The sequence below is a fragment of the Meriones unguiculatus genome, chromosome 8, assembly GCF_030254825.1.
Source record: "Meriones unguiculatus strain TT.TT164.6M chromosome 8, Bangor_MerUng_6.1, whole genome shotgun sequence".
In the NCBI taxonomy this organism is placed as follows: Eukaryota; Metazoa; Chordata; class Mammalia; order Rodentia; family Muridae; genus Meriones; species Meriones unguiculatus.
In genome coordinates this window covers 58,160,508-58,173,000 of record NC_083356.1, presented here as the reverse complement: position 1 = coordinate 58,173,000, position 12,493 = coordinate 58,160,508, and the positions used below count along the sequence as shown (strand labels likewise).

Genomic DNA, 12,493 nt, shown 5'->3' with positions numbered 1-12,493 from the left:
GAACCATTTCTTTATAAACCTCCATATCTATACATGTCGGCAGGAGAAGAAGGAAAGAAATAAAACCAGAAGGCTGTAATGGAAAAGACATGGAGAGACAAAGAAAGAGAGGAAGAAATGTCTGTAAACACTACATACACATGGAGGGGAGGGAATGGTCAGTGAAAGCTTTTTTATTTTTACAAAACACCATCCTTAAGACTACGTTATATAGGTTGTAGCTATTTTTTTTCCTCTGGTATATGCAAAAATCATGTCTACTTTTTATATAAACAATATATAAAATAAATATTTTTGGTTTATTGTAAACTACTTTCTATTAAGTGATGTAAAAAGAAATAAACTGATTATCATTATCTCTGCTAGCTCAGTGAAAGATAAAAGAGATGTTGAATGGGGGCTGCCACAAGATAAATTGTGACTATTGTGATGCCTTTATATCATCATCTTTCTGCATAACATGTTTAACAGATTGTGCTGAGAGAGAAGAAAATTAAGATTAAAATATATTGTAAGAAAACAAATATTTTCATAAAAGTAAATTAATAAAGCATACTATTATTATTTTTAAAATAATTTATTGGGAGCTGGGAAGATGGCTTAGTAGGTGAAATGCCTATTGCTCATTCATGACTTGAGCTTAGATTCCTAACACCCTTGGAAAACCCAGACCTGGCTCTCCATTGGTAGAACCCTAGCACCTAGTGAGCCTTAAAGGAGTGTGCTTTGGTTTGAATGTGATCAAAATAGGCTGTAAAAAAATCAAAGAACTAATTAAGAACAAGGAAAAATGAAGAATTAGCTGTCCCACTCACCATTTCCAAAGCTTAGTCAATGGTGTGATTCCTTTGTTACTATTTCCTACAAATTACATATGCAGTTAGGCAAACATGCAGCAGGATCAGAGACAATCCTAGACGCCATTCTTGGTTCTACTTCATACTGCACCTCTAGGAGTAGGCTTCTCCACCTCTAAGTTTGCCTTTTCAATGGCAAAATACAAGGCCTGTGTGCCACGGTGCACCTCCCTACCACGATCCTCATGTACACTCACGCTCTGCAACGGTTAAGCAAGCCCCCAACAAACTCTTCTATAAGTTCTCTTGGTCATGGAGTCTTAGCACAGCACAGCAATAGACAAGTTACTATCATGGGAACAAAGAAAGAAACTGAATGTTCAGATGAGGAATATTAAAATTGCAAACAAATTGTCCAGGTGAAAAATGGAAGAGGCAACTGCTGTTATTCTGGCTCTACTTCCATCATTGATCTTGCTGCCTCCACTGCTGAATCTGTTAACTCATCATTATGCTGTCAAAATTAAAATGCTTCTAACATTTAACTTTGTTACTTTGTCACCAAAGTTTTATATTGACTGTGTGATTTCCAGGACCTACTTAAAGTACATCATTGGGAGCTACATAAATTGTCCCATAAGATCTGCCACATCAGGTGAGGTGGCTCATACAGTAACACGTGCATTGCTAAGAGGTAGAAGTAGGGGTAGGAGAACCTACCACTATGTCACAGCTATACAATGTGTTCCAGGCTAGCCTGGGCCACCTAGAAATCCTGTCTAAAACAATCCTGTCACAATAGTCTCAATAAATCTACCCAGAATAACTTCTCATTGTGCAATAAAGCTGTACTGAAGCACTTATATTTTATTTAGGGACAGATGATAGTTTCTCCATATTTTTATTTTCTATTTAAAATGTTCAATCCTAACAACATGGAAGAACATCTAATCTTTATATATATATATATATATATATATATATATATATATATATATATATATGAGTCCCTTCATTGCTACACTCCACTCCCAAATTTTTGAAAGAGTATGTTAACCACTTTCTGTAACATCATCCAGCAAAGATTAATATACAACCTGCTTGTCCTGTTGGGGGGAGGGGTTCAAGACAGGATTTATCTATGTAGCCTTGGCTATCATGGACTCATTTTGTAGACCATACTAGCCTCAAACTCACAGAGATCTGCCTACCTCTGCCTCCCTGGGTGCTGAGATTCCAGGTGTATACCACCACACCTGGCTGCTTGCACTATTTTTTAGACAATGACGAAACAACATATACAATATAGATGTTGACACAGGACGGAAACTAAACAACTGTGCTTTTGTGACATACAATCAAGTTGATTATCTGTGGGTTTAACTAAACTAAAAGTTTTAAATTTCAGTATAGCTGTGTGATGTTTACAAATAAGAATGGTGGTTAGTCTGAGAGAAGAGAGAATATTGAACCAGGAGTCTGTGACTGTGCCTGTCAACATTCTTTTTGGATCCTATGGTGACATGTTTCATTCCTCTTTGTGATAGATCTGTGTTTATTATTTGTCAACTTTGATTTGTATTTCATATTTCATTTAATTTTTTAAAATTTTAGGACAATTTTGTGGGTAGAAGAAATAAGTTACATGTTCTAAAAAATATGCTAAATGCCAGCATTTGTACTAAAAAATAAATGCACAGCTTCATTTGAAAGAAAAGTATATTGAAACAAAAATACCACTTTAAACATTTTTACATTAATACCTGTTTAGGGTCAAGGGAAAAATGTCTGCTGTTGATTGAGATATGAATGGATACCTGTATGTATACTATGTAAAACTTCCACAGAACCTGAGTAACATACACCTAAAGATTTTTGAAAAGTATTATAATTTTAAAAGTACATGCTATAAAGAAGAATCAGACAAATATGCAAAAGTATGCTTGGAAATGGAAAAATGTATTTATAAATTAATGTCCCTCAAAGTACATGTAATTGTTAAAGTTTGAATGCAAGTTTCTAACAGATAATTAGCTAAATGTTGTATATCAAACCCAGAAAAATATATACTGCTATGTTAAATAGCATAGATAGATCCATAGGTCACAACTATGACATGTTTTTATGTAGGAAAAGACAAAGCTGTGCAGAGAAACACAATGTGAAGGGCAGAAGCCAAATGCTAACTTTTAGTATCTTTGGGAAGTGTTTTGCTTTGGGTCCTTACATTTGTATTTTATAAGATTTGTTTCTGAGCTTTCTAAATAAGGGAATATATAGCAATTAATCAAATGAGCTTTCATGTAAATAAATTTGTAATAAACGAGAAAGAGAAAATATGACAGAACCATCACCAAAAACAATATTTGGGACAAATGAAATTTATATTATCTCTTAGTACTATCACAGCATATTTCAAAATGCTGTTCAAATGATTTTATGAGTACTTATGATTTTACAGACTTCATACTCTACATCCCAAGAAGCCAACTTCAGCAAACATAGCGCTAACTGATTCTTTGAAAGATAACCACTTCAGACTTGCCTCCTTACTATATTACACAAAACAGCATTATACAAAGGCAAGTTTAATTTACAAGATTTTTCCATCCTACTGTTGCTCAAAGTTTATGTATCTATAAACAAGCAATAATCTCAGAAAAAAGTGGCTATAATTTCAAATTCTGTCTATAACCAGTATTGTAATTTAAATTATTCCCATTCTGTTGATGCGATACAAAAATTAGTAATAATACAGGCTTAGACTGAAAACAAAACAATAGCATGGGAAAACCATAATAATCTGATGTCATGTACAACAAATTATTCTACTTTCACTCAGTTTTGCAGAGTTTTGCTGATAAGCACTTCTTGGTTGTATTATATAAGTCATGAGTTCCTTTATCTCTGTAATTTCCAGTATTGATTGCATTCACTTAAAAAAAGTAAAACCATAACAAGTCCATTCTCATACATAAACTCTCTTTCTAAAGCCTGACTTATAAACATTATTCCCCATTTCTTAGAAAACGGTCAACATGGTCATGTGTGCCTGTTAACCTTTGTCTGGAGTTCTGAAGAAAACTGCTGGTGCAACAGGAACTCCTGCAGAGACGACTGTTTATAGAAATTTGTCCAAGAACATCCTGAATTATGGTGCATACCCTTAAACAATTAACAGTAGCATCATTTTTCACTCACTAATATCCCGACTGGATAGGACATTGTATGGTCAGACTGTTGCCCATACACACAATTCGCATCATGCTAGTTCTAAGATTTATAATAAATGCTTCACGCTAGCCACTTCTAGCTTTATCATCTTACACAATGAAAGGTGTGAACAAATGTAAACAATAAGATACTCAAATTCCACAAGAGATGATTGAGGCACTAAGAACAGAAAATTGTTTCCAGGTATACCTACTCTCCTATGGATGGTCAAATCACACACCTTAAAGAAATAAGATAAACTTAGAAATTTGGCCAAGGTATTGATACTTACTATGAGTATGTCCCTCTAATAACCCAAACAATCATGAAATTAAAGGAAATCCAAATTTCATCTAAGCTTAAATATTTCTATTTTGACTATGGGTGAAAACTGTTTATCCTGTTACTTGACTAGAATGCTTTGAAAGAAAAAGAAACTAAACACCTAAATTGCATCTTTATCGGTAGTGGTGCTTTAAATTAATAGATATATATTAAACAAAAGATATATATATATATATATATCAACTAAAATCAAGAATTAAATATCTAAAAGAAAAAGAAAAGGATTTACAAAACTAAGGTTAAATCAAAGAGGAGTTTTCCATGCATAGTAAAATTTTTTGTGATTTTAGGGGTGGGGTGGTTGGTTGGTTGGTTGGTTGGTTGGTTGGTTGGTTGGTTTGCAAGCAGTAATTTCTCCTTACAAAGTTCTATCTAGCAAGCATTTGTATACCAACATAATAAAAAATGGTTAATCTAAATAACTGAAAGAAAATGTGCCTGACTTGTGATACACAGCTGTACAAAATATTCTACACTATTCATTTTTGAAAGTTTTAGTTTAGACTATATCTACAGACTGTTACCTATATTTATTTCTATTAAAAAAAAACTTAGCACCTTACCTAAATTGCATATCCAGTAAAATAGGATGGATAGAAATCAGATACTCACTTGCACATCTGTTCATATCTGGGGCTCGGTGTCCATAGTACCCTGACGGGCAGGAATGCAGGCACTCTCCATACTGGCGCATCCCTTCTCTTCGGAGGAAAAAGAACAATTTCTGTTGACATCGGCTGCACCCGTTGTCCTTTGAACAAGACAAACAACCTTTGCAAATGGGATTTGATACATAGCTAGCTGTAACAGAAAAACAAAGAACAAAAATTTTTAAATATGAGTATGATTACACTTTTGGTCTATATACCATCATGCAAAGAAAGAAGTCTCAGGTCAAAGACCCAAGAGAACCTGCTACTGCAAGTCTATAATTTTTGTTTTCCAAATACTCATCTTTAAACCCACAGATATATCTGGCTCTCACCCATTATTGAAGAAGCTTCTTTTGCACAGCTGGAGACCATTACAGAGATCCCTACCTGGTCAAAATATAGAGACTATGTGTCTACAGAATGACAAACCTACATTGATACATCTGCAATGCAACCCCTATACATAAGGCTCAGGAAAAATCATGAAAGAGGGGGAAGAAATATTCTGAGAGTCAGAGAATAAGTATGCCTGCTGAAGGATCGTGTTGCCTAGATACGACAGAGAAAATGTGTTGGTGAACTTTCAACAATATGGTTGTCTGAATAAGTCCAAAGTAATTACACAAGTTGACACACCAGTGCAGACAGAGGAAGTTCTAAACGGTCCTACCCCTAAGTAAGAGATGTAGATAGTCAGCGGCTACTTTCTAAAAGAGGAAGACTCAATTGCCTCCAGGGAAAAATTCTTATCTAGGTTGTCCAATTACAAAAGATCAGCCCTACACACATATACATATGAACACAATTGAATGGATTCTGTCTAATATATACATGTGTGCACATACAAGGGTGAATATACATGTAACAATAACAAAAAAAAAAGATCATGAGTTTGGCAAGACAGACTCTTGTGGAGTTGGAATGTAAAGATGGAGAGTAAGAATGATATAGATGCAGTGGTCACGTATGAAGTTCTCAAAACATATATTTTAAAACAAATCTCTATCTCCTCCTTCCTTCCATAAGGTTCTCTGCACTCTGCCCAAAGTTTGGCTATGGGTCTCAGCATCTCTTTCAATACCCTGATGGGTAGTCTCTCACAGGGCCCCTGTGGAAGGCTCATGTCCTTTTCCCTGTCTTCTCCTACTTCTAATGGAAGACCTAGAGGGGACAGGAGCTCCACAAGGAGACCAACAGAGCAAAAAACAACCTGGCTGAAGAGACTGATGCTCCAACCAAGGACCATGCATAGAGAGGACAGAAACCCCCTGCTCAGATGAAGCCCATTAGCTGCTCAGTTTTCAAGTGAGTTCCCTAGTAAGGGGAGAGGGGCTGTCTCCCTGGGGGATGCAGCCTTGCCAGGACACAAAGGAAGACTATGCAGCAAGCCCTAATAAAACCTGATAGGCTAGGGTCAGATAGAAAGGAAGGAGGGCCTCCCTTATCAGTGGGCTAGGGAAGGAGATTAGGGGAAGAAGAAGGAGGGAAGGTGGGACTGGGAGGAAATGGGGGGGAAGGGCTAAAGCCAGGAAACAAAGTGAATAAATTGTTACAAATAATGATAAATTGATTAATTAATTTAAAAGAACATAATATAGAAAACAAATTTTCATTTCAGAAAAGAAAGTTTAAATTAGGATCATGTACTTCAACCCATTAGCATTCTGAAAAAAAACAGAAAAGTAAAACCAGAAAATGTAATTGGTTATATGAAACTCTCTTTGGATAATGGTGCATTTTTCTCCTTAAACAGTTCACACTTCATTAAGTGGCAATGTGATTGGATCATGAAAATGTATTTTTTAACATAAGGGCACAGAAACACTTAAAGAAACGTTCAATGTCCTTAGTCATCAGGGAAATGCAAATCAAAACGACCTTGAGATTTCACCTTACACCCATCAGAATGGCTAAGATAAAAAACTCAAGTGACAATACATGCTGGAGAGGATATGGAGAAAGGGGAACCCTCCTCCGCTGCTGGTGGGAATGTAAACTTTTACAACCACTTTGGAAATCAATCTGGCACTTTCTCAGACAACTAAGAATAGTGCTTCCTCAAGATCCAGCTATCCCACTTCTAGAAATATATCCAAAAGATGCTCAAGTATACAACAATGACATTTGCTCAAACATGTTCATAGCAGCTTTATTTGTAATAGCCAGAAGCTGGAAATAACCCAGATGTCCCTCAACAGAAGAATGGATACAGAAATTTTGGTACATTTACACAATGGAATATTACTCAGCAATTAAAAACAAGGAAATCATGAAATTTGCAAGCAAATTGTGGGAACTAGAAAAGATCGTCATGAGTGAGGTATCTCAGAAGCAGAGAGACACACATGGTATATACTCACTTATAAGTGGATATTAAAAATATAACAGGATAAATATATTAAAATCTGTATACTTAAAGAAGCTAAGCAAGAAGGAGGACCCTGGGGGTAAGATGATCAATCCTCACTGAGAAATGCAAGTGGGATGGACATCAAAAGATGGAGATAACAGGAAACAGGACAGGAGCCCTACCTGCCCAACAGGGTATCAAAGCAGAGGCTGAGACTCATAGCCAAACTTTGGGCAGAGTGTAGGGAGTCTTATGAAAGAAGGGGGAGATAGAAAGATCTGGGGACAGGAGCTCTACAAGGAGAGCCAACAGAACCAAAAATCTGGGCCCATGGGTCTTTTCTGAGATGGATACTCCAACCAAGGACCATGCATGGAGATAACCTAGAACCCCTGCAAAGATGTAGCCCATGGCAGCTCAGTATCCAAGCGGGTTCCTAGTAAGGGGAATAGGGACTGTCTGTGACATAAACGCAGTGGCTGGCTCTTGAACACCTCTCCCTGAAGGGGGAGCAGCCTTACCAGGCCACAGAGGAAGACAATGCAGCCAGTCCCAATGAGACCTGAAATGCTAGGGTCAGACAGAAGGGTAGGAGTATTTCCCCTACTCGTGGACTTGGAGAGGAACATGGAAGGAGATGAGGGAGGGGGGATAAGAAAGGGGAGGAATGAAGGAGGGGGCTATATCTGTGATACAAAGTGAATGAACTGTAATCGATAAAAAAGGAAGGAAGGAAGGAAGGAAGGAAGGAAGGAAGGAAGGAAGGAAGGAAGGAAGGAAGGAAGGAAGGAAGGAAGGAAGGAAGGAAGGAAGGAGAGAGTGAGAAAGAAAGAAAGAAAGAAAGAAAGAAAGAAAGAAAGAAAGAAAGAAAGAAAGAAAGAAGAAAATAAGGGTAAGTGCTCTTTAGGAATAGATAACATGGGCAACCTTTATTATTAAAATTGTTTTACTGTCAGTTTTTTTAATTTTTTTACTTCTTGAAACAGAGTGGAGAGGGTAACAGGGGTTGGGTTCAGCAGGGTCATGTATGGGGAGATAAAATGGAAATGGGTGGGGGAACATCTCTGGGACAGGAGAGGCTCATGCTGTGGGAGGGAGGGACATGGAACCTGATGTCACCTCCTGCGATAGCCAGGTGGGACTTCCAGTGGAGGAAGAAGGATACCAGCCCACCCATAAAACCTTCAATTCAAATTTGTCCTGCCTACAAGAAGTATAGGCATAAAGATGGAACAGAGATTGAGGGAATAGCCAACCAATGATTGGTCCAACTTGTGATCCACCCCGTGAAAGACAACCCCTGACACTATTAAAGATACTGTGCAATGCTTGCAGACAGGAGCCTAGAATAACTGTCTTCTAAGTGGCTTCATCCAGGAGTTGATGGAAACAGATGCAGAGACCCACAGCCAAAGAACAGGCCAAGGTCAAGGAGCTCTGTGGAAGAGTGCGAGGAAGAATAAAGGGAGCCAGAGGAGTCAAGGACACAATGAAAAGACAGAGTCAACCAACCTGGGCCCGTGGAGGATCACAGAGAGTGAACCACCAACCAAAGAACATACATGGGCTGAACCTAGACCCTCTACACACATGTAGCAGATTTGCAGCTCAGTCATCATGTGGGTCTCCTAACAATTGGAGCAAGGGCTGTCTCTGACTCTGTTGCCTACCTCTGGATCTCTTTCTCCTAGCTGGACTGCCTTATCTGGCCTCACTGGGAGAAATTGTGCTTAGTCCTGCTGTGACTTGGTATGTCTGAGTGAGTTGGTAGGAGGAGGCGGCTTCCCCTTCTCTGAGGAGAAAGGGAAGGGAGAATGGCTTGAGGTGTGTAAGAGTAAGACTGGGAATAGAGGAGGAAGGTGCTGCAAACAGGCTGTAAAATGATTAAGTAAATTAATGAAGAAAAAAAGATAACACCTCTTCAAGATAAATGTTCACCTGTAAAATTTTTGCACTTTTTTGTAGTTTTTTTTTCCTTTTTTGAAAATGTTATTTTTTTCCTCACGTAATATATTCTGATTACGGTTACCCTTCCCTCTACTCCCAGTTTTACACATGTTGCGAGAGGATCTCATTACACAGCACAGGCGGGCCTGAAACTCACACATCACCTACCTCTAGCTCCTAAGTGCAAGGATTAGAAAGGTCTGCCACCAGGCCCAGCTTTTCTTTCCTTGTTTAATAAACAACAGAAATACTCCATTTAGTAGATAAGGTGGGTAAAAAAAAAAAAATAAGGTAGAGATATATGGCCTAAAATTCAATATTCTCATAGTTTGTTATTCTTTTTTTAAATTTTTTATTAATTACACTTTATTCATTTTGTATCCCCCCATAAGCCCGTCTCTCCTCCCCTCCCGATCCCGCCCTCCCTCCCCTTTCTGCATGCATGCCCCTCCCCAAGTCCACTGATAGGGGAGGTCTTCCTCTCCTTTCTGATCTTAGTCTATCAGCTCTCATCAGGAGTGGCTGCATTGTCTTCTACTGTGGCCTGGTAAGGCTGCTCCCCTCAGGGGGAGGTGATCAAAGAGCAGGCCAATCAGATTATGTCAGAGGCAGTCCCTCTGTTTAAGAAAATATAAAAAAATCTTTGTGCACATGATATGAACTTTGGAAACTACACAATCTGGTAATGAATCTTTTTACCTTTGAGAGGGCATCCTTTGCTGAACATACAATCTTTACTAGAGCACTAAGGAACACATATTCATATGAGCAGATCGACAGCACCACGCATTGTACACACTGTACCTCACACCTTACATAGAATGACTCGGCTTCTAGCACATCAATAACTCTGGCTGATCCAGGTAAGTTTTAGTTCCACAGGATTCCCTCCTATCTCCTGGGCTCCCAGAGACCTGTCCCATGGACATTCTCTTGCTTACAAAACTATGTACTCCAATTAACTTTCAGTTTAGCTGCCTTAATTCTGTAAATCTGGAACTGTAAGAACCAACCAGAGGTTTTCTGAAGTAAACAATTCAGATGAAAAAAAAATCACCTTTTCTGTTATAAGTAATAATATTGGGTGAATGCTTTTCCAAATGTTCCTCCATATCCATGTTGATACATACAATAAATGTTTCATAATTTCTCACAAATGTGATAATATTACATATGACAGAGCATAACTTTTTTCCTCTAGGTAAAACTGTACCAACTTTCCAAAGCAATGATCCAGATCAATGTCTGTAATCTGGTGTCCTGAAAGCAGTTTTACCTGCTGCCTCTACTTACCCCAAACTACTCAGTTATCTTCAAGAATGCTCTTTCTGAATACCACAACCATTTCTGTCCTTCAAATTAAAACCTCCTTTGTAATTTCTGAGCTTTGATAGACTTAAACAATGAACAGGTTTAGGAAATATTTCTCTCAGCCCAGATCTTACATATCTTTATAACCTCCCCCAACCCCTGATACACAAACATACACACATGGAATTCTCCTCAAGCAAAAATAATGTATTACTTTTTCTAACTCCAATAGCTTGGGTTGCTAAGGTTGTCTTCCTGTCTTACTCCTATGATAATCTTAACAGACTTGATTCTACTCTTTTTTCTTAGAAGTTCCACTAATTTCTTCACTCATTTTCAGAGTTGTCCAAGAGGAGTGTTCCCCTAAACCCACCCTGAGGGTTATCATTTAGAAGAATTCTTGTCTAAACACATAGGAGACTAGAGCCAAAACAGGAGTTGCTGGCAGATACTACATCCAGAGCCCAGCACAGAGCCCTCTGCAGCCAGTTTGAGCAGTGTGCTGCATGTCTTCTGCTCTTGGGCTTAATTACAGATTTGGAAAAGGTTATTCAAATCTCAAAGCTAGCTTTGAAGAGAGAGGAGAATTTGAAAGTTTTATACTCAGAGAAGACTGTTTAAGGAGGTTTTCTATCCCACAGTGATCACAAACTCAAGTGAAGCTATACTTGCTTTGTGTTCAAAGGTCAAACCAAGAGCACTTTATCATCATAAATCATACTCCATTGTAAGAAGTACAGAGGAAAGTGAATTACAGAACCAAGGAAATCACACAAATTAAAGGCTTTTTTGTTTTGTATTTATGTATCAGAAAACTACTTTCATCTTGACCACAAAGATTTCAGAATCAACAAATTTTGTCCCACATTTATTTTTTAAAAGGTATTCTTAAAACTGTTACAAAACATTGCTTCAGTTACTTGAATCCTGACAAACTTAAACAATAAAAAAAAAATTAGGAAATCCTTACCATAATCTATGTCCTCCACTATCTTTGCAACCTAACCCATAAGGAATTCTTATAAAGCAGAAGTGATGTGCCACACCCAAACCTAAGTGACCTCTTTTTTTACATTTACTTTTTATTTATATATTCACTTTACATCTTGATCATAGATCTCTCCCTCAGCATCCTGGTCCCACTGTCCTACACTCCCATCCTCTTCCCCTTATCCCCTATCCCTTTCTCCTCAGAAAAGGGGAGCCCCACACCCCTGCTAGCACATCAAGTTGCATCAAGATTGAGCCCATCCTCATCCACTAAGGCCCGCAAGGTAACCCCATTAGGGTGAAGGGGTCAAAAGCAGGCAACAGAGTCCATGTCATAGATAGCACCCGCTCAACTTACTAGGAAACCCACATGAAGATCCAGCTGCCCATTGACTACATATGTGTAGGGGACCTACATCCAGTCCAAGTACGCTCTTTGGTTGATGATTCTATCTCTGTAAGCTCCCATGGGCCTAAGTTAGTTGACTCTGTTGGTCTTCTTGTGGTGCTCTTGTCCCCTCTGGGTCCTTCTCTCTTCCCCTACCTTACTCTTACAACCCTGATACTAATAACGATAATCTGAAATGTTTACAGACAGGAGCCCACACAGATTCTGTGACTCACAGGCAACCTAACTGATCTCTTAAGGCTTCCTTTAGTCCTGTATTTCTAACACTCTTCAGGACCAAAGAACAAGAGCAAAGGTGAGTTCTGCAAAGAACCTCTTGCCCCAGTCCTCAGACAGATTGCCCTTCATTCCAATTATCTCTGTAGACCTCTCTGTATTGTAAATCAATACCCCAGGAGTAACTCAACCAGAACATTCCCATCTATTAGACATGGTAACTACCCTAACTTTGTATCCAAACACAGGCAAAACAGATACT

At 38.3% G+C, this 12,493-nt stretch overlaps 1 protein-coding gene across 5 annotated transcripts in view; it reads right to left on the bottom strand.

The window, feature by feature from the left end:
* The window catches only part of Rspo2 (R-spondin 2), a 165,265-nt gene that overhangs the window by 76,514 nt on the left and 76,258 nt on the right, over window positions 1-12,493 (bottom strand). For 4 of the 5 annotated variants that reach the window (XM_021644097.2, XM_060389487.1, XM_060389488.1 and 1 more), the window contains one exon: window positions 4,968-5,156. In XM_021644097.2, the coding sequence (XP_021499772.1) occupies window positions 4,968-5,156 (189 nt within the window). Of the gene's footprint in view, window positions 1-4,967; window positions 5,157-5,340; window positions 5,362-12,493 lie in introns of those variants that run through there. The other variant, XM_060389489.1, reaches the window with a different exon arrangement.